At 38.1% G+C, this 21,393-nt stretch overlaps 1 protein-coding gene across 4 annotated transcripts in view; it reads left to right on the top strand.

The window, feature by feature from the left end:
- The window catches only part of CNTN4 (contactin 4), a 1,029,443-nt gene that overhangs the window by 503,414 nt on the left and 504,636 nt on the right, over nucleotides 1-21,393 (top strand). For all 4 annotated transcript variants that reach the window (XM_033210483.1, XM_033210481.1, XM_033210482.1 and 1 more), the window contains one exon: nucleotides 899-1,041. In XM_033210483.1, coding sequence (XP_033066374.1) covers nucleotides 987-1,041 — 55 coding nt within the window. In that variant the 5' untranslated portion in view covers nucleotides 899-986. The remainder of the gene's footprint in view (nucleotides 1-898; nucleotides 1,042-21,393) is intronic.

The following is a 21,393-nucleotide window of genomic DNA, read 5'->3' on the forward strand; positions in this document are numbered from 1 at the left end:
AAACTTAGGAGATTTTCAAAATACAGTAATATTTTCAACTTTTCTTTGAAAAGTTGTAGATGCCCCTGCAACCCTGGATCTGTTACCCATCTGCTTGAGCTGAGGGGCACCTGTTCCCTTAAGCAAGGACATGCCTCCATTCCTCAGAATAACAGTGTCTGCCCACAGCTTTACTCAGTTACTTAAATTTGTAGCTTTTGGTAAAGGTAATGAGTAGCCTCTCTTTACTGCAGAATTCTCCTAATTCAGTATTCTTGGCTAACAGAAGTATTCGTGTTCCTAATCATGTTCTGGATATATCCAAATGAACCTAGTAGGCTGCTACTGATAGCTGGTTGGATTTCTCTCATTAGGCACTGGAGCTGCATATTTCTGTGGCATGTTAGAAGTGAAACATGGGGAAAAGGGGAGAAAATGTTTGAATTAAATGGGTAGTCACAATTTTCCCACACGATATAATGCCATTGGAAAAACTGGGAATTTCTACCTGGGGTCCACCAGTGTTAAGCCATCTTGTTCTGTGGCAGTTCTGTATTTGCATGTTTTTTTTTACTAATTGGAAAATAAATAAGAACAGGGTCTGGACACAGAGGGACCTTGCAAAGCATAGTGCATTCCCCTGCCTTCAGGTTGGTTCATGCCTAATCAGAAACTGTTCTTGTCTTCATTCAGAAGCCGCAGGGACTCCTCAGCTCCAATTCCTACCCAATTATTATTTGCAAGAAAAGAATAGGAGATTTATTTGCTTCATATTCATAATTTAACATGTTCCTTTCTTCCCCTCCAATGGTACTTTCCCACAAGTGAGTTTTATTGATATTCAAGTAAAGATAAACTCGCAGAGACCACAAAGAGAAATATTCCCAAATCTCATTGTAATGTCTGTTCTTTCCCACAGATTAAAAGTTATACAAAACTTAAAAGAAGCAGCGATTCTATTCACTTGTTATTGGACTTGAAACTCCCTTTGACCTCGGAATCTGAAGATGAGGTTACCATGGGAACTGCTGGTACTGCAATCATTCATGTTGTGCCTTGCAGGTAGAGTGTCATTTAAAAACTTTTTAATTTAGAAATGCTACTGTATTTCACACTAATTCAAAAGTGGGCCTTCACTTTAGATGGCAATGATAAAATCGCAAGAGTGTATGCCACTATGACTAGCATTTGCTGACACCGTTGAATATACCTTCCTGATGGTCTTTTAGTGACTCTTTTCATGGTGTTGTATCTAGAGATACACACTGATGTTTCACCTGTCTATCTAGTCCTTTTAGAGTCATTTGAGCCATTATTTAGTTTGAAAGTCGTTATTTTTGCTCATCCCAGTGCCCAATTGCACAGAGATATTGGGCAATAAAACCGATAATATAGTCTGGAGTATTGCCTACTTTCATTTCAGTGGATGGACGTGTATCTGGATAGCTCTTTCAGTGTCTTTGTTGATATCACTCCATCTTCTGATACTGACTCTCTTTTTCATTTCAATATACTACAGTTTAGTAGGAACTAGAAAGCAAAACATAGGAGGATTTCACCATATACTCATAGCCACCTACTAGAAAAGGGATTTGAAGAGTTGAAACATGGCTGGGCATGGTGGCTCACGCCATTAATCCCAGCACGTTGGGAGGCTGAGGTGGGTGGATCACCCAAGGTCAGGAGTTTGAGACCAGCCTGAGCAACAGTTCAAAACCAGCCTGAGTAGCATAGTGAAACCTCATCTCTACTAAAAATACAAAATTAGCTGGTGCAGTGGCACATGCCTGTAATCCCAGCTACTCGGGGAGCTGAGGCAAGAGAATTGTTTGAACCCAGAAGGCAGAGGTTACAGTGAGCCGAGATCACACCATGGGCACACTCTAACCTGGGCAACAGAGTAAGGCTCGGTCTCAAAAAACAAAACAAAACAAGAAAATAAAAGAAAGCGTCCTTTGTAGGGACATGGATGCAGCTGGAAACCATCATTCTTAGCAAACTATCACAAGAAGAGAAAACCAAACACCGCATGTTCTCACTCATAGGTGGGAACTGAACAATGAGATCACTTGGACTCGGGAAGGGGAACATCACACACTGGGGCCTATCATGGGGAGGGGGGAGGAGGGAGGGATTGCATCGGGGAGTTATACATGATATAAACGTCATGCACATGTACCCTAGAACTTAAAGTATAATAATAAAAAAAAAAAAAAAAAAGAAAATAAAAGAAAGAAAGAAAACTTCACACATGTCATGTATTGCTTTCTCCATTTTCTGGAAGATATGAGCCTAACAGTTGACATACATAATTCAAGTGCTGATGCATCAGAAGTCCAGCATGCGCCGGGAATTGGTTTCCAGCTTGGACTACTGTGTATCATTCCAGGCCCCTTTGAAATGAGTCTGCTTGACTTGTTTTGTTATTCAGAGTGTCAAGTCCAAGAGAGACACCTGAATATATTTGCATTTTTACAGCATGAAGCAAAAATGACTTTTGGATCACCATTACTTTGATGTATGCATTCACGCAAATAACATTACTGAGTACCTTGTAACAAGCCAGCCCTGTACTGGGATCTGGGAATATAAACCTGATCAAAACAGACATGCTACTGCTGTATTAACTGAGTCCTGTAACTTCTGACAACTTGTTATAGTAGATAATTTGCAATTGTTATAAAATAAAAAATAATAATGTTAGTACTAACATGTATGGATCACTTATTCTATGCTAGGCACTACGCTAAGCACTTGGTATCCTTTATCTAATTTCTTTCTCCTATGACCTTTAAGAAGTAAGCATTTATCATTTATTTTACTGTATTAACTATGAATATTAATACTATTACTGAACCATCAAGAAGTTAAGAAACTCACCCAAATTCACAAAGCCAGTAAGTGGTGGAGCTGAGATTTAAACTCAAGCAGACTATAGTCTTGCCTGTTCATAGTGTACCGTCTTTTAGTTGTCTTGCGGATTTGGCAAGTTTATGGTTGCAGATTTAGTTTTGAGATTTTTGTTTTCATTCTTCCTATGTTTTTCTAAATGTAAACCTTCATTTACGTATACATCTTTGAATAGTCTACCTTCGTGTTTCAAACTTCTTGGCTTAGTTGAGTTCACATCTTCCCCACTGCATGATTGTGAACATCTTGGCATCCCTCTTAGTGATATTATTTATCTGCCTCATCTGGTCAGAACCTTCATCTTCCTCCCAGCAGTATGCCCAGGCTCAGTTGTTTTTCTCTGGGACCTTGACCCTCCTAAGGGATTTGACTGACACTTTCGAGTTTTAACTTCTCGTAATGACTCTGGTATAAATGTACTCTTTAAGCCATAAAGCAGTGAATTGATTTCTTGTATTTGGCTACAGAAAAATATTTATTTAACTCAATGTGCTAAGTAAATATCAAGATATGAAAGGGTTGAAAATCAAGGAAGCCACTATTCTCTTCAGTAGTGTTTGGGAAAACTTGGGGGAATTCTCACCTAAGGTGTGTGTGTAACTGTATCTTTTTTATTCACTTAGCTTTTTATAGAGAATCAGTGTATTGATTGTTTTTGTGAGACTTTTTTGTGACCTGTTTTACATTGCATTAATATTCCCTTACCATATGCCTTCTTCAGTGTAGGTAAAGTCAAGCTTTAATTAATGTTTTTGTTTTCTTGCTATTTGTCTTGATTTCATTAATTTACATAACACTCCACTCTCTGAATTTTGATTGTTTAAACTGCTTTAGGCAAGGCATGATGGCTCATGCCTGTAACCCCAGCACTTTGGGAGGCCGAGGCGGGCGGATCAGAGGTTGGGAGTTAGAGACCAGCGTGACCAACATGAAGAAACCCCATCTCTACTAAAAATATAAAATTAGCCGGGCGTGGTGGTGCATGCCTGTAATCCCAGCTATTAAGACGCTAAGGGAGGAGAATCACTTGAACCCAGGAGGCAGATGTTGCAGTGAGCTGAGATGGTGCCACTGCACTCCAGCCTGGGCAACAGGAGTGAAACTCCATCTCACCAAAAACGAAAAACGAAAACAAAACAAAAAACTGCTCATTCTTTTTATTTTGTGTATCAGCCATAACTCTTCTGTACATCTTTAGTCTGAGGTTTCTTGGTGAGTTTTTGGCAAGGAATATATTTACACTTGTTATATTTACCATAGTTAGTGTATCTCACATGTGCTTTTTTTGATCTTTTTTTCCCCAAGTAAGACAGGATCCAAATATATAAGCAGGCTAATCCTGCAAGGGATGCATCTGATAAGATTTGTTAATTATTTGGGGGGCATTTATTAGTACTTTATGGTACAATGGGAATATTCTTTTTTGCCAAGTGACTCAGTGTCTGGCAATAATTTTCAAATAAAACAAAACTATTGATGTCAGTATTGTAAAAATTCAGTCACTATGAAAATTAGTTTCATTATTATTCTTAAACAATTTAAACTCAAGATCATAAAACCCTACTACCCCAAAAAGCAAGGAAGCTAACAAATGAGTAAAATGTTCTTACAGAAGTAAAAGTGTACAGTGCAACAGGGAATGCTAGTGACTGTGGAAAACTAGAAAAAAACATGCCCCACTAAAATATTTATTTGTGCCCGGCTGTAATCCTTTGTGACAGGTGTTCCAGTTTTTTTTTTTTTTTTTTCTTAATCTATAATCTCCTAATTCTCTAGGATTTCCATAATGTTAATGAATAAAATTTAAATTAGTTTTAAAAGTAAAAATAAAAGGCCTGTATAAAGCAAACCAAAATAGTCTTCAGGCTAGATGCAGTTCCTAGTCCACCACTTTGTGCGACTTTATTTCAAATGTTTGCTTTACGATAAGATGTTTTATGTTTTAAAATAGGTAGAAGAGAAGAATTCTAATATTTCTACCATAAAGAAAAACAAATATTTGAGGTTTTTTCAAATATTTCAAAAAAAATATTGAGGATATCCCAATTATACTGATTTGATCTTTTCAAATTATATGAATATGTTAAATTATCATATGTATCTCAAAAATATGTACATCTATTATAAAAAATAATTTAAAAAACTAAGGCCAGGCACAGTGGCTCACGCCTGTAATCCCAGCACTTTGGGAGGCCAAAGTGGGCAGACCGCTTGAGGCCAGCAGTTCAAGACCAGTGTGGCCAACATGGAGAAAACCAGTCTCTACTAAAATACAAAAATTAGCTGGGCATGGTGGTGCATATCTGTAATCCCAGCTACTCGGGAGGCTGAGGCATGAGAATCATTTGAACCCGGGAGGCAAAGGTTGCAGTGAGCCGAGATCATGCCAGTGCACTCCAGCCTGGGTGATAGAGCCAGACTCTGTCAAAAAAAAGAAAGAAAGAAAAAAAAAAAGAAAAGAAAGAAATGATACCACATACTCTTAGACCTTAGGGCTTTTATACTAATTTTCTTTTGTCAAGAATGTTCTTGCCTTAAATGTCCCCAGGACCCACCTTATAACCTTCTTTAAATCTGTGCTCAAATGTCACCTAATTGGTGAGGCTTTTCCTGAACACAGTAAATACATTAAAATAGCAATATTTATTTTGACCAGCATCGCCTATGCTTTTTATTGCTTGATTTCTCTTCAGAGCTCTCATCAATATCTGAATAATGATATATTTTGCTTTCTTCTTTTCTTTCTTTTTTTTTTTTTTTGTGAGACAGAGTCTCGCTGTGTCACCCAGGCTGGAGTGCAGAGGCGCGATCTTGGCTTACTGCAAGCTCCACCTCCCGGGTCCCCGCCATTCTCCTGCCTCAGCCTCCCGAGTAGCTGGGACTACAGGTGTGTGCCACCATGCCTGGCTAATTTTTTTGTATTTTTAGTAAAGACGGGGTTTTACCATGTTGGTCAGGATAGTCTCGATCTCCTGACCTTGTGATCCACCCACCTTGGACTCCCAGAGTGCTGGGATTACAGGCATGAGCCACCACGCCTGGCCACTTTCTTCTTTTTATACAAAATATCTTTCCCTACTAGATTGTAAGGTTTATTTGGGTAGATATTTCTGTCCTTTTAGTTCACTGCTGTATTCCCAGCATCTAGAAGATGCCTGGCACATAGTGCAATTCAATAAATATTTTTCAAATGAATGAATGCTACGACCTGGTTGGTCATGAGAGAAAGAAACTAGATCTCCAATTTCAAGCTGTACTATAGACCCCAGGGTGCTTTGTAGTCACCTTGATGGTAACTCTGAACTAGCCATCCTATGATGCTAATCCATACAAGTTTTTAAAAATTGGATGTAAATTCTAAAGTATTAAAATTGGTCTATGTGCCTTGAAGTCTATATCTTGGTGCAACACTGCCTCTCCCATTTCTTTTTTTATTTTATTACTGTTTGTATGTTTGTATGTGTTTTGTTTTTTGTTTTTTGTTTTTTGTTTCGAGATGGAGTCTTGCTCTGTCCCCCAGGATGGAGGGCAGTGGCGCAATCTTGGCTCACTGCAACCCCCACCTCCCGGGTTCAAGTGATTCTACTGCCTCAACCTCCTGAGGAGCTGGGATTACAGGTGCCCACCACCATGCCTAGCTAATTTTTGTATTTCTAATAGAGACAGGGTTTCACCATGTGGGCCAGGCTGGTCTCGAACTCTTGACCTCGAATGATCCACCTGCCTTACCATCCCAAAGTGCTGGGATTATAGGCATGACGCCTCACCCGTTTTCTGACTTTAACTATAGCTGGGGTAGAACTGTTCCCCTTTTGTATTTTTCTGCCTCAAGTCTTTATCTGAGTCACAAGCAAGGAGAACTATGGGAAGTTAACCTCATCCTTAGGGGCAGCCCTCAGCTAAGGGGGCATGAGAATGAGTAGATAAATGCCTCTGTCTCCTGTCCTTTGGGAAGTCAATTCTTAGGCACATTTAACATAATTTCTTAGGGGTTCACGACTGGATTGAGTCTCAGTTCCCCACAATACCTCCTTCTATTTTTTTCTTCTTTGCTTCTGCTTCTTGGTATCACCTCCTAAATAAACTAAACTGCTCGGAAGTCCTGCTCTTAGCCTCTACTTGTAGGGTAGTCCAAACCAGCTAATGGCAGAGAGGCAGCTTAGTTTTGACCATGTCAGTAATTAGAAAGAAACAGGTGGGAAAAAACAGCTTTAACAGAGACGATTGGAGAATTGACTGTGTATGTATTAATAGATCTATATATGTATGTGTATGCATGTGTTTGCATAATACATGCTTACAAACCACTGTGTAGTTATATTTATAAATATTATATGGGTCCTGCAATTACGGAGTTTTACTCTTTTTAGCATTTGCTTGTTTTATTATTAACCAGATGTTGAGCAAGTCATTTTACCTAAGATTCAGCTTTTACTTCTGTACAATGAAGGAGCTGAACAGATGGTTTTAGAGTCCTGTTCACTTCCAATAATTTACAATTCTATCTGTACACATGGTTTGAGAGGAAGATATGTATGCCAATAGGGTTAGAGCTCAGCCTGGAATTCTACTCAACTAATATGAAATTTCACACAGGTCATATGCTTTACCATGTGCTATTGATTCTGTTCACATTGGCAGCATTTGAAAGAAAGAAAAAAATGGCTGCTCCATATGTTTATGTGCAGCAAGAGGCGTGAAGACATTTAAAAACTCCGTGAATGTGCGCAAAAAATTTATGCTTGATACATTCTCAGTTGATCTTGGTTTCAAGGAGGCTAAATTTAGTCCCATCTCTGTGGTGCAGTTTACCAACTTCAGCAATTTTCTCTTTTTGAGAAAGTGCATCCTCTCCAAATGCAAGCATTTGTTGATTTGCTCACAAAATCTATGTCGTTATTATATCTGCATCTGGGGGTAAGTAGTGGAGAAAAGTCCTGTATAATTCACAGGCGACATATTCTGAGATGGGTGAGTGTTCACAAAAGGTGGAGCAAGGAAGAGCCCTGGATTGAATAGTCAATCATAGGATGTAGCTTGAATGTATGATAGAAAAAAATATATACAAACCTGCAATCAGAACACATAGAAAGAATGCTCATTGGTCTTCAGAAGGCTTTTGAGGCTCAGGAAGTCTCATCACTAAGACTAAAGTAGGCTGTCTAAAGTTTGGGCTTATTCTAGGTCTGAGAACACAAATACACAAAAGAGGAATTCCCAGTATTTATTAATGTTGATGGTAGGACCCAATGAGCACCATTTTTCTACCTATTCAGAATATTTCATTAAAGCTCATAACCAACCCTCAAGCATCCTCCCTTTTATCCCCACCAGGATGGGGAGCACACAGAAGTTCATTTCAAGACTTGACCTCACTGCACAGCAAGGTATAATATTTCAGTTCCCAAGATTCTCACATTCCCCCCCAGAATAAACAGAGATATAGACAACAGTCAAATAATTCACAGTTCTACCCATGTATTAAACCTAGTACTACCCTGTTCTCATAAAAGTAACAAATATTCAATTAAGACCAAAAGAGAGCTGAGTGTTAGTTTTCATTTAGTTACCGCAAAGCATAGTCCTGTATTTTGTTGTTTCCCTTTCTAAGAAAATGACTTGCCAGTGTATTTACAGTCATGCTGACTGAAGCCAAAGCACGGATTTCCTGTTCACTCTGTGCTCTCTCATAACCATGGCCATAAAATGAAGCCCATGTGGTAGAAAGATTTAGTCAAGAAGACAGCTAGTAACTAGATTAAAAAGCAGTGACTCCATTGATGAAAATTAAGGAAAAAAATAGGGGAAGTATACCCAAAAAATAATAAATAGCAAATGCAAAACTTATTTTCAACATAAATTTAAGTATTTAAGTCCATTTCACAGTGGGAAAATGTTAATCAGTAATGAAGCTGTTGAGGTAACTAGAGGAACTGGCAGCGATTTTATATCCCCATAGGCATGGACATACAGTAGCAAGCACACACCCGAACGTTATTAGAAATATTCAATTTAAGACCTCTCCAGAAGAAAAATTGTTAATGGGTCCATTAAAAATGCTCGGCTATGCTGGATGTCTTAACTAGAAATAAAACTCCCTTACTGATAGAGTGTAGGACATATTGTATCTAGAAAAAAAATGGAAGAACTCTTTTGAATGAAGCAATTTAGGAAGAGAGGAAAAAAACAAACAAGTGAAAATCCACTTATGTGTATCTAATGTCAACCTGTGTGATCATTCTCTGTTTAAATGTGGGATCAGTGATGCTGTCTTAAAGGTTGAGGATGACGGGAGCAGGAGTAGTCTGTGGCAGTTGGTACCATGCCAAAAACACCAGCTGAAGACACTGCAGAACTGGCGGTTGAGAATATGGACTCCGAAATTACATAGATAGGTCTGCCACTTATGAGTTGTGTGATGAAGGTATGTCATCTCCCTAGGTCATGGGTTTCTTTTTTTTTCAATCTGTAAAACAGGCAAAATAACTGTATTTACTTCTTTAAGCTATCTGTGAGGATTGAGAACATGCATATATTCTTTGCACTTGGTGCAGCATCCGATACTTAGCAAACCCACTGATTAATGAGCTATTATTCATTGAGTAATTTAAAATATGTTGGAGGTTCCATATGTGGGAACTATGTTTAACTTAGAATTAAGCTATTTAATATATATGTTAAATGTTAAATATATGTTAATGTATATGTTAAATATTAAATAGCTTAGTTCGAAGGTAGACATAGTTCCTGTTATGGCAATGATAATGATTATGGTGACAATGATGTTGCCATATTAGATTCTTAGAATACTAGTTTCTGGCCATTCTTCAGTGGTTGAAGGTTGTAGAACAGGGTTTACAACACATCTGGACCTTATCTATACAATGGTGTTACAATAATAAATACCTATGAAAAACAAATACCTAAATTGGTTAAGCTTGTATGTGTATATATGTGCATGTGTGTGTATATATACATACATGTGTATGTACATGCAATTGTGGGTAGAGCACTCAGGAAGGTCTGTCTTAGTACAGGACAAGTATCAGTTGTTATTAATATCAGTTAATATCAGGACTAAGTATCAGTTGCTATTAATATCATCATTAGCAGCAGTAGCAACAGCAGCAAACCAGTGGTGTTGGTGACAGCCAGAACATTTAGGGTCTGCCTCCTGGCAGCAAGGCAGCTAGGACAGGTGCCAATTAGAGACATCCATCTGGAGGCCTGGCAGTGGGAGACAGCTGAGGAGGTGTCTATAATGGTACTTCCAGAAATTTATCAAGTTGTAAGAGGATAGGGTTCCAAAAAGAGTAGGATCCAGTGGTTCAAAATGATGATTTTTTAAATGCGTTTTACAACAACAACAACTAACATAAAGAAAATAGCACATAAAAACCCTTAATGTTACTGTACTGGAATATGCTGCAGCACAGACTCCATTTTGTACCATAATCATCCATTCCTCTCCACACGCAAACTCCCCTTGCTGATTTTAATCAGATATTTCACCTGAATGAAGAAACTTTGTTGGGTGATGTAGCCCCACTTAATAATGACCTTAATTCATTTAGCCCTTGTGAGTCTATAAAGTATTTGTTGAACAGTCTATTTAAGAAGGCTGTTAGGAATTAGAGACAACTGCAATAATAATAGTATGAGTAAAAAGTTACTGGGCACTTGTATGCCAGATACAGCACCTCAGTTTTGTATGCACTATCACCCTTAAACTCAAAACAACCCTTTGGGAGAGGTGTTATCCTAAGTTCATAGATAAGGGGTTACATGACCTGCCGACAAAACCAGAGCTTGTAGAAGTCCAAGGCAGCATTTAAATTTAGGTCTGCCCAGGTCCAAAGCCTGGGCTTTTAACTGTCATGCTATGATAATGTCTATTGAAATTGGGTACCTGTCTTCATAAAGCTTACCATCTTATAAAATACTCTGAACCAATGGTTACTGAAATTTAGTTTATGAACCAGCAGCATCATTGTCACCTGGCAACTTATTAGAAATAAGGATTCTTGGGCTCAGGCCCAGACTTACAGAATTAGAATCTCTGCAAGTGGGGTTATCCATGTTTTAACAAGCCCTCCAGGGGTTGTGTTTCTCAATATTACCAGCCTGGGTGTCTACTCCAAGAAGACAAGGAAAGAGGGGAATTATTTCTCAGCTAAAGCTATACATTAAGGACTCTGAAGTCAGACCAGAATCTATTTAAAATCCACTGGTCTGACTTCAGAGACCTTAATGTATAAGGGGATTCTGATGCTCTAGAAAGGTTGAGAACCACATGAAATACTCTTGAAAGACAAGTAAGGTAGAAATTATCATTATCCCAATTTTACATATGAGAATCTGAGAGCAGACTAACATGCTCAAGGTTATATGGCTGACATAAACAGCAAAGCTGGACTCTAGATGTATTAGTAATGGTTGACTCAAAGAATAAGGTAAATACTGTTTTAACATACCCTCTTTAAGATGCCTTCATAGAAGAGAGAATGTCAGAGTCTTGTATTTAGAAAAAACAGTGAAGACCAGAGGTTTTTTCTCTTGTAAAGTTTGTTCTAGAGAACCTGCAAATTGTATTGACCCAAACAGAAGTAATTTGTACACAAATGTTCATAACAGTATTATTCATAATAGCCAAAAAGTGGGAACAATCCAAATGTCCATCAATTGATCAATAAGTAAAAATTGTGTTAGTCCCATACAGTGGAACATTATTCAGCCATAAAGAGAAAGGAAGTACTGATACTACAACATGGACAAACTTTGGAGATACCGTGCTGAGTGAATGAAGTCAGAGACAAAGGCCACATATTGTATGATTCCATTTATGGACTATCCAGAATAAACAAAGCCATAGGGACAGAAAGTAGAATAGTATTTTCCCAGAGCAAGGAGTGAGGGAGGATAAGGAACGACTGCTGTTGGATATGTGATTTCCTTTTAGGCTGATTAAAATATTCTGGCATTAGAAATTGGTGATGCTTGCTCAACCTTGGGAGTATGCTAAAAATCACTTAACTGTACATTTTAAAAGGCTGAATTGTATGATGTGTGAATTATATCTCCATAAAAATAATTAAATATTCTGAGGAGAAAAAAAGTACTACTGTCTCCTGAGAGACACTGTCTGCTGTCAGAAAGTTAGAGTTACTCAGAGCCAAATTCCCTGATACGTGATAAACAGAATTACATAATTATAGTCCTATCCCAGTTCTCTTATTTTACAGGCAAGTGCACTGATTTGTCCAAAGTCCCACAGATAATTAGTGGCATAATCAGATTCCAAGTTTCCCAAACTGTAATCCCAATCTGTCTTCCACTCCTCTGTTATGGAGCTTCCCAGTTATGTGTTTTATAGTCATGAAAGGAGTCTGGGGTGCGGGGGGAGGGGCAGTCACTGGTCTCTTACCACCACCCTGCCCCGCAACAATGTGCAACTTCTTTAATTAGAGAAAAGGAATAAAGCACAAACCTTCCTCAGAGAGTGAACTCTCTCATGTTAATTCACCTGAGGTGTGATATTGGATTCCACCCTGAGAGCAGGGAGACTTGAGACTTCTGGAGGGAGAAGGAGGGCAGCCTCTGTGCTCTGAGAGTGATCTTGAAGATGCAGGATAGGCAGTCACTTCACCTATTTTCAATTTTGTCCTAGATTGGCATCCCTAGGAAGCAGGATATCTTTTCATTTCCTGCCAAACCTCCTGGTGGCCAAAATTAAAAATCCATATTGAGTCTGTAATTAAACTTCCCCCTACCTGAGGGTTATGTCCCAGACCGATGCTTTAAAAAGAGTTCTGATACCAAAAAAAAAAAAGGCTGTTTAATGGAGAAAGACTATCTGAAGAAAGAATGTCAAATAGATTTAAAACGTATGAGCTTAAAGGGGTGACAAATAAAAAAAAAAAAGTATGCAGCTGGAAACCATCATTCTTAGCAAACTATCACAAGAACAGAAAACCAAACACCGCATGTTCTCACTCATAGGTGGGAAATGAACAATGAGATCACTTGGACTCGGGAAGGGGAACATCACACACCGGGGCCTATCATGGGGAGGGGGGAGGAGGGAGGGATTGCATTGGGGAGTTATACATGATATAAATGATGACTTGATGGGTGCTAACGAGTTGATGGGTGCAGCACACCAACATGGCACAAGTATACATATGTAACAAACCTGCACGTTATGCACATGTACCCTAGAACTTAAAGTATAATAATAATAATAATAAATTAAAAAAATAAATTAAAAAATGGAAAAAAAAAATCAGCTTAAAGGGGTGACAAAAAAAAAAAAAAAAAAGTATGAATGCAGCAATATATATGTTACTTGGGCTGCTTAAGTAAAAAGAGACAAAAATCAATCTACACTCCCCAGTTTCAACAATATTGTTTCCACATGTGTGATATCTATACCAGAAAAAAAATTAACACAACTAGAAATGCATTCCTCTTGGAGTGGAAACAAATGTCAAAACAAACAACTCGGGATAAACTTGAGCTACAGAAGAAAGCTTTCCTCTACTCTTTTCTGAGGAGCTTTGAAGATCTGGCCGTGGTTGACATAACAACTCATTGCAGCAAATATGTTACTTCAACAGGGAGCATTTCACAGATTGTCAAAGTTGTGTTCTCATCCCATCCAATCTATCTTGGGGGAGGATGAGAACACCGAAGAGCAAAAGGATTTATTCATTTGCCCAAGTTCACGTGGCTAACTGCTTTCAGATACTGGGAATGTTTGATTTACTTGAATCAAAATAGTAAGAATGTCTTCCTGAATTGTGTTTGATAATGGTTTTCTAGTTACATTATAACATGTCTAAGCTCTATATAACTGAACATGAATTTTATTAAGAGTGTTTTAGTATTTGATTGGCTTTGTCAAAAGATTTCAGAGAGTGGTTTTGGGGAACTTGGTGAATGCCCATGCAGTTTTTTGATACAGTGGCAAATAATATTTGTAGAAGATACGACTTTTTAAACTTGAGAACTTCTAATTCCTTAGAAAATATTTACACACTCTTTATTAATTCATTTATGAATAAAATAACTGTTCATTCATTTAGTAACAATTTGTTAAATACCTACGATATTATTGAGTACTGATAGATGTTGGGTGTACCAAGGTACCTGTGATTTGGTCCATGAATTTAAAGAGTTTATTGTCTTGTGGGCTGACACAATTTGTTTCAAACTCTGTTCTGCCAGATTTAAGTGAGAAATCCAGACAAAATACAATGTGTCTGTCAATGAACCATATTGTTACAATATCAGAAACTACTGCCTTGGTACAGCCCGCAGTGAATCAGATCATGGTCCTGGGGCTGGGAAAAATCTGGGTTCAAAACCTACCTCTAAGTATAGTTGCTAAGTGTATGAGCTTGAGGAAGTTGCTTAATTCTCTGAGAAAACATTTAAAATAGTCCAGTAACTGCCCTATAGTCAGCACTTAATAATGTCTATTGTAGTCATTTATTAATAACAAAAGGGCATGGCCTTCTCTCTTTATCACCAAGCTCCAGTGCAAGTAAAACACTTCCATCTACTTTACCTTCAGTGTGTCCTAAACTACATAGTAGGAATAAAGAAAAAAGGAAAATTGTGGGAGTAGGAGGGAAAGAGAAAATGCCATAAACCGCATGCCTTCTGGCCTTTCTGTCATTTTCCAGGTATCTGTTCTTCCAAGTAGGAGGATCAAAAGTGATGGTGGTTAGTTTTATTGTAAAGTTGACTAAGAACGGCATAGGTCTGCCGGGAGCAGTGGCTCATGCCTGTAATTCCAGCACTTTGTGAGGCTGAGGCAGGCGGATCACTTGAGGTCAGGAGATGGAAACCAGCCTGACCAACATGGTGAAACCCCATCTCTACTAAAAATACAAAAATTAGCCAGGCGTGGTGGCAGGTGCTTGTAGTCCCAGCTACTCAGGAGGCTGAGAATCACTTGAATCCAGGGGGTGGAGGTTGCAGTGAGCCGAGATCGTGCCACTGCACTCCAGCCTGGATGACAAAAGCAAAACTCCATCTCAAAAAAAAAAAGAAAAAAGGAACAGGTCACAGTTTCTCTCACTATCAAATAATTGTTTGCATTTAAAGGGAAGGAGGAAGAAAACAAGATTGATGCCTATTTTGTTTAATTATATTATCCTCAGGGTAAAACTGTATCTTGTTCTCTACAGTGGTAGGTAGGAAGGTAGATAGGAAGTAAGAAGGTAGGTAGGTAGGTAGGTAGATAGGTAAGTAAGTAGGTAGGGAGGTAGATAGATAGAAAGAAAGAAAAAAATGTATATAAGCACTTTTTTTCTGTATTTTGCCAAGTCTGTTGGGCAATCTGTTGATATTTGAACTAGATAATTTTAGAAATAGAGAAAAATACTGCATCACCCACCTAATATTTTGTCATTAACTACAAATAATTATTATTTTACCTGATGTTCTAACATCAAAACATGACTTAAAAGTCCCAGGCAAATTTTTCACTGCTGATGATGGTGATGATAGTAGTAAAAACAACAATAATTACCATCCTCCTTCCTCTCTGTTAAATGCTTTAAATACATTATATAATTTATACTTGGCTCAGAGCAGCCCTAATATGGCTAATATTGGTACCTCTGTACCACTGTATTACAGATGGGGCAACTAAATTGGGTTAAGTAAGTGGCTGAAGGTCACACAAGCATGGCCTCCCCAGAACCAGATACTTCCCACCTACTTTGTCCTAGTCAACCTTAGCTTCAGACCTTACCATGTTTCTTCCAGTCTTCAGACCTTACCATATTTCTTCCAGTGCAACACTCTCTGTTTTTGTTGTTGTTGTTGTTTTGCTTGTTTGTTTTTGAGACAGAATCTTGCTCTTGTTGCCCAGGCTGGAGTGCAGTGGCACAATATCAGCTCACTGTAACCTCTGCCTCCCAGGTTCAAGCGATTCTCCTGCCTCAGCCTCCAGAGGAGCTGGGATTACAGGCACCCACCACCACACCCAGCTAATTTTTGTATTTTTAGTAGAGATGGGATTTCGCCATGTTGGACCTCGTGATAAGTGCTGCGACTACAGGTGTGAGCCACACCCCCCACACCAACACTCTTCCTTTTATAGTCCCTGTGCAGAAACTCAAAGCATTTGTCCCCTGTCCCAGTGCCTCTTCAGTCTAGTCCTTCAATAGCCTCCTCCTCAGTTACTGATTTGCTACATTACTATGGAGACAACCAGATTAAACTGCATAGATATCACTTCCCGTTGCTTTATTTCTGTAACAGCAACCACACAGTATGGTGATTTCTGCTTTCCCTCCAAGAAGACAACTGTCCTCCAACACCCAACATTTTATCTCTGAGTTGTTACCTTATTTACTCTGCAACCCCTACAGTAGCAGTCATTATGTCTCCTCCTGACCTACTCTGGTATGTTCTTTCTCCCTTCCTCCTTCCCTCCTTTGATTTCTCAGTCTATTTATATCTTAGCTTAGAATATAAACTTAGAGCTAATGAAACTGTCTTTAAACATGCCTTCAAAGCCCAGTTGTTCATTTCCCTCTGAGTTAAAATGAGTAAAGTTTTGATTATGTTTGTTTAAAATTCACTAGGCTAATAAATCCATATATTGAATGTATTCCATATACATTATCTTCCATACTTCTTTAAAGGCAAATGAGAAATTCTCTAACAAAGTCTTTCCTATAGAAAAAATATGATACACCACTCTCAGGGGAATTATGATAACTCAAAGAACAAACCAAACCAAATTAATTTCACATCTTTTCTCAGCAAAAGAGTAAATAATAAAAATACAGCAGTATTATTTGTTAGGGTCAACAGTTTTTGCTAGAACTTGATGTGATATTCTCTATAGAATTTTGTTGGGAAGTTATGAAGTACTGATAAGACAGGCAAATATTATTTGCACACAAATGATCCTTGCAAAATAAAAATTTTCAAGTGGAAATAAATTCTTCCTTATCCTCTTGTCTTCTTCAGCAGGGTTCTTGGACACCCTCTTTGGGAATGCTCTTCTCTCCAGTGTTGTGATATTTACACGAAAACTTTGGTTTTAATGCAATATTTATCTAACTAGATATAACCAGACTTGAAGGTGATTCTCTAGATTTCTTGTACCTCTCTTATGATTTCAGCTATGTGCTCGATTCAGTTGAATTCAAGAAGATTATCAATTGCATTTCATAATTGTTTATGGATTTCATATTATTTAAACTTGCTCTCCAGTTCAGTAAATAAATTTAGGAGGAAATCAACATTATGAATGTTTTGCTCAGTTATTAGAAATTACTTTTGAGTTTTAGTCTTTTTCTTTCTTTCTTTTTTTTCCTTGGTGTAATTGTAATAGAAACCCAACGAGTCTACAACTGTACTTGCTACCTTCTGGTTTTGTGACTTTGATCAAATCTCTCTGCTTCTCAGGATTTCAGACTCTGCACAAGTATATAATGAGATGGAGCACAAGTGAGCTTTCTAGGTCAGCGTTTCCCAAAATTTTATCATCTATTTTTGTCCAATCTCTATGCTCCCTGTATTATTTTTCACTTTAATTTTTTATTAACTATGTTTTTTTTTTTTTTTACTTGAAGAAAATTTATCACAGCAGTATCACTTGCTATAAGTAAAAAAGTGGTCATAAGAGTAAAGACAACAGAAACAAATGTATTCAAGCCTGGCATATCCTCAGAAGACTCTGCTCCTGAGCTTTGATAGTTCACCACAAGTATAAGACTGTCAAGTGTTAGAGAGGTTTTAAAGACATGCTGGCACCAAGTGAGACTTTATTTTTAGTTTAATCATAAGAACTCAAAGAGAATTAAGTGAAAGAGGAGTGACTTATTCTTAAGTGAGTTAGTTTTTTTGTTGTTGTTTGTTTGTTTTTTTGAGACAGAGTCTCGCACTGTTGTCTGGGCTGGAGTGCAGTGGTGTGATCTCGGCTCACTGCAACCTCTGCCTCCCAGGTTCATGCGATTCTCCTGCCTCAGCCTCCAAGTAGCTGGGATTACAGGCCTCCACCACCACACCCAACTAATGTTTTGTACCTTTAGTAGAGATAAAGTTTCACTATGTTGGCCAGGCTGGTCTTGAATGCTTGACCTCATGATCCACCCACCTTGGCCTCCCAAAGTGCTAGGATTACAGGCGCGAGCCACCACACCCAGCCATGAGTTAGTATTTTTCAATGCCTGATCTCTGTACAATCTAAAAATTATCTCCCATGCCAGTGTTGTGCATCTTGCATTTTTGGAAATGCTAATGTAAAGAGGAAGCATCTTCCAGCTCTAAAAAAAAAAAAAAAAAAGAATGCTGTAATGCCCCAATGTAATATAAAATATATTCTGGCAAGAGTGATCCAGATGAATCATATTTTTGTGTGTGATCAGTTTTTCTTTCTACATTTTTCATATATGTAAATATTTGTTGCGTATTTTAACTCATGTACTAGGTAAAAGTTGATGTAAATCAGTTTGGGGCTAAGATGTAATAATACTGTTGCCTTTATGGTATAATTTAATGATGTTGAAAAGCTTTCTAAGTAGTAAAACTATAGCTCATTTTATTCCTTATCTCTCCCCATCCAGAATAGCATGGAATGAGTGACATAATGGGGCCAGATTAACCCCTGAACTGTGGCCCTAGAACAGAGATGGCCTGGCATATAAAGTTATTGTGACTGGAGATCCTTGAATAACCATAGTATTTTTACAGAGTGCTGAGTAGCTGCGGCATTAAGTAAAGTGGGAGATTTGACACAGAAACCATTCTTCAAGTCTTAGGAAGCCCAGTTGGCTGTTAAAAACACAACTTGGAATTCCTTTAGTTTCAGTGCCTTGGTTTTACCTTTCCTTGAAGTGCCTTTTTGTTCACTGATCTGTTACAGTGCAATCTTGTTTCTGTTTTTAGCCATCCATTGCTATTACCATAATAAGCCCACTGTTTCAAACATGTGTGTCTTAGAGTATAATTCCTCCTTACTCAAGACTACTCAAGCCATACCTTCCCTCCCACAAAAATAATATCTGAATTGTGCAGGCATTGGAAGAATGCAAGGGTCATTCTCAACTTTTTTTTCACCTCCATAAAATAAAAACAAACTTTTATGACCTCATGAAAACTTTTTGGGTCAGGAATTTGGGAGCAGCTTAGCTGGATGATTCTGATTCAGGAAATTACAGTCCAATATCAGTTGGGGCTGCAGTTGCTGAAGGCTTGACTAGGGCTAGAGCACCCACTTTCAAGTTGGCTCAGTCACATACGTGGCTGGCGGGTTCATGCCAGGTGTTGATGGGAGGCTTCTATTCTGTACCGCATGGAGTTCTCTATGGCTGCTTGAGTGTCCTAGTGACATGGCCTGTGGCTTCCCTCAGCAGATGATCCAGAGAGAAAGCAAGAGGAAGCCACAGTGGCTTGTTGCAGTAGTCACAGTTGTCATTTCCATAACATTTGATTTATTATAAGCAAGTCATTATTTTCTGCCCCACACTCAAGGGAAGAGAAATAAGTTCCATCTTTTAGAAGGGGCAGTGTCAAAGAATATTTGGACATAATTTCAAACCAATCTGTTCCTCTCCTTTGCTTTCATACTGGGACAAATTGTTGTCAGTTCTTACCTACACAACACGATACGATTTTGGCTGGTCTTCCCTCATCTTCACTGCTCTTCCACTCTTGTGCGTTTCTAATCCATTCTCCCTGGAGAATCCCAAGTGATCATTTGAAAATACAAATCTATCGTATCACTTTTCTTCTTTTGTTGTTGTTTTGTTTTGAGACAGCGTCTCGCTCTGTCGCCCAGGCTGGAGTGCAGTGGTGCGACGTTGGCTCACTGTAACCTCCGCCTCCTGGGTTCAAGCAATTCTCATGCCTCAGCCTTCCCAGTAGCTGGGATTACAGGCACATGCCATCACGTCCAGCTAATTTTTGTATTTTTTGTAGAGACAGGGTTTCACCATGTTGGCCAGGCTGGTCTCAAACTCTAACCTCAAGTTATCAACACTCTCTGGAGTGTTGTATTCATGGGTTGGTAACAAATAAACCATTTATAATTTAAAGTTTTCACAGCCTTAGAAATGCTTACATAGATGTTAGGAAATACATTTGGTATACAACAAAATAGAACCTTTGTGCACATTTACTTTTGTATTATATTGTACTGAGGGGTTCTAATCAGGTGAAGAGAAAAGCAGTGTAAGAATGGGAAGTCTGAATTTGAATTGGATGTGTTTAAGCAAATTTGTCTCTTTACCAGCCCTACCTAATTTGAGAATACATAATACCCATTCAGCTTTCCCTGAACTCACATGTTGGATTTTCCCAACTAATTTTAATACACACAGATAAAAAGACCAGATATCTGGTCTATACATTTTCTGAATGTATGGAAACATCTATTTATATAACAAGCATAATATTATAACCAAAACTGAAATCATTTTTATGTTTTGGTGGTTGTTGACTGGCTAATGGCTAATAAGCAACTGTTAGGATAGCGAAATCCCACAATGTATTCAAATATTTAACTCCAATGATTAACATTTGTTCATTCAGCACCTACCAAATGAATCTACCTCTGTTAATCTTCACAATTATCAGGTAGGTAGACACATTGAGATTATCCCTGCTTAGTAGGTGAGAAAACTGATGGTTAGGTACAATTTTCCCATGGTAATGCCACTTACCAGTAGCAGAGTTGCAATTGAAACTTGGGTTTGTGGCCTCTGAAATGATCAGGTAATAGTTATTGATTTTTAAGTTCATGCAAAGACAGGTTTTTGTTTGATCTTGGAATCCGGACTGAGTATTTTTGATAGAAAGGAATAGGTCATATTTTGGATGGGCAGATAAAGGTCCTATAAGAATGTTACTGCCACAGCTTATACCTAAACATGTTGAAAATATTTTAGGGAAGAGAATGTATATGTTGATGGATTTGTATTATCTGCTTATGGATTGAATGATTAAAGCCAGTTTTGCCTTATAGCTAAAAGTATCTGATAAAAAACTAGTCATTTGTTATAAAGAAGAGAAGTGGAGGCTATGTCATCATTACCATCACCATCAGAAGTCATCAAATATATTGCATTTCCTGTGATGTCCCAGTTAGTTCCAAACAGTTACATTTATATAAAATCATATATTTCAGTAACTACTGCAGCCTTGTAAGAATTACATTATTTTAACATAAATAGGTGTTTTCAGACAATCTCATTATTTTTGTATTCCAAATATATAGTACCTTGAAGACCTTGACTTATTTGAGAACAGCATGCAAATCTGCCTGCCTGAAATCTATTGGCGTATATTCAAAATACATTTTACAAGCAGGAGATTATTTTGGGAGCATAATTCATCACTTTGCTTACATGGTTTTTGGCTCTTAGTCTGGCATTTGATTGGAGAACTACATTTTCTTGGAGTAATGTTGAACACAATCTTGGAGAAACTTTTTTTTTTGACAATTTGAAATATTACTGATGAAGATCCCTTGAGGCC

The sequence above is a fragment of the Trachypithecus francoisi genome, unplaced genomic scaffold (assembly GCF_009764315.1).
Source record: "Trachypithecus francoisi isolate TF-2019V2 unplaced genomic scaffold, Tfra_2.0 Lachesis_group0, whole genome shotgun sequence".
NCBI classification, from domain to species: domain Eukaryota; kingdom Metazoa; phylum Chordata; class Mammalia; order Primates; family Cercopithecidae; genus Trachypithecus; species Trachypithecus francoisi.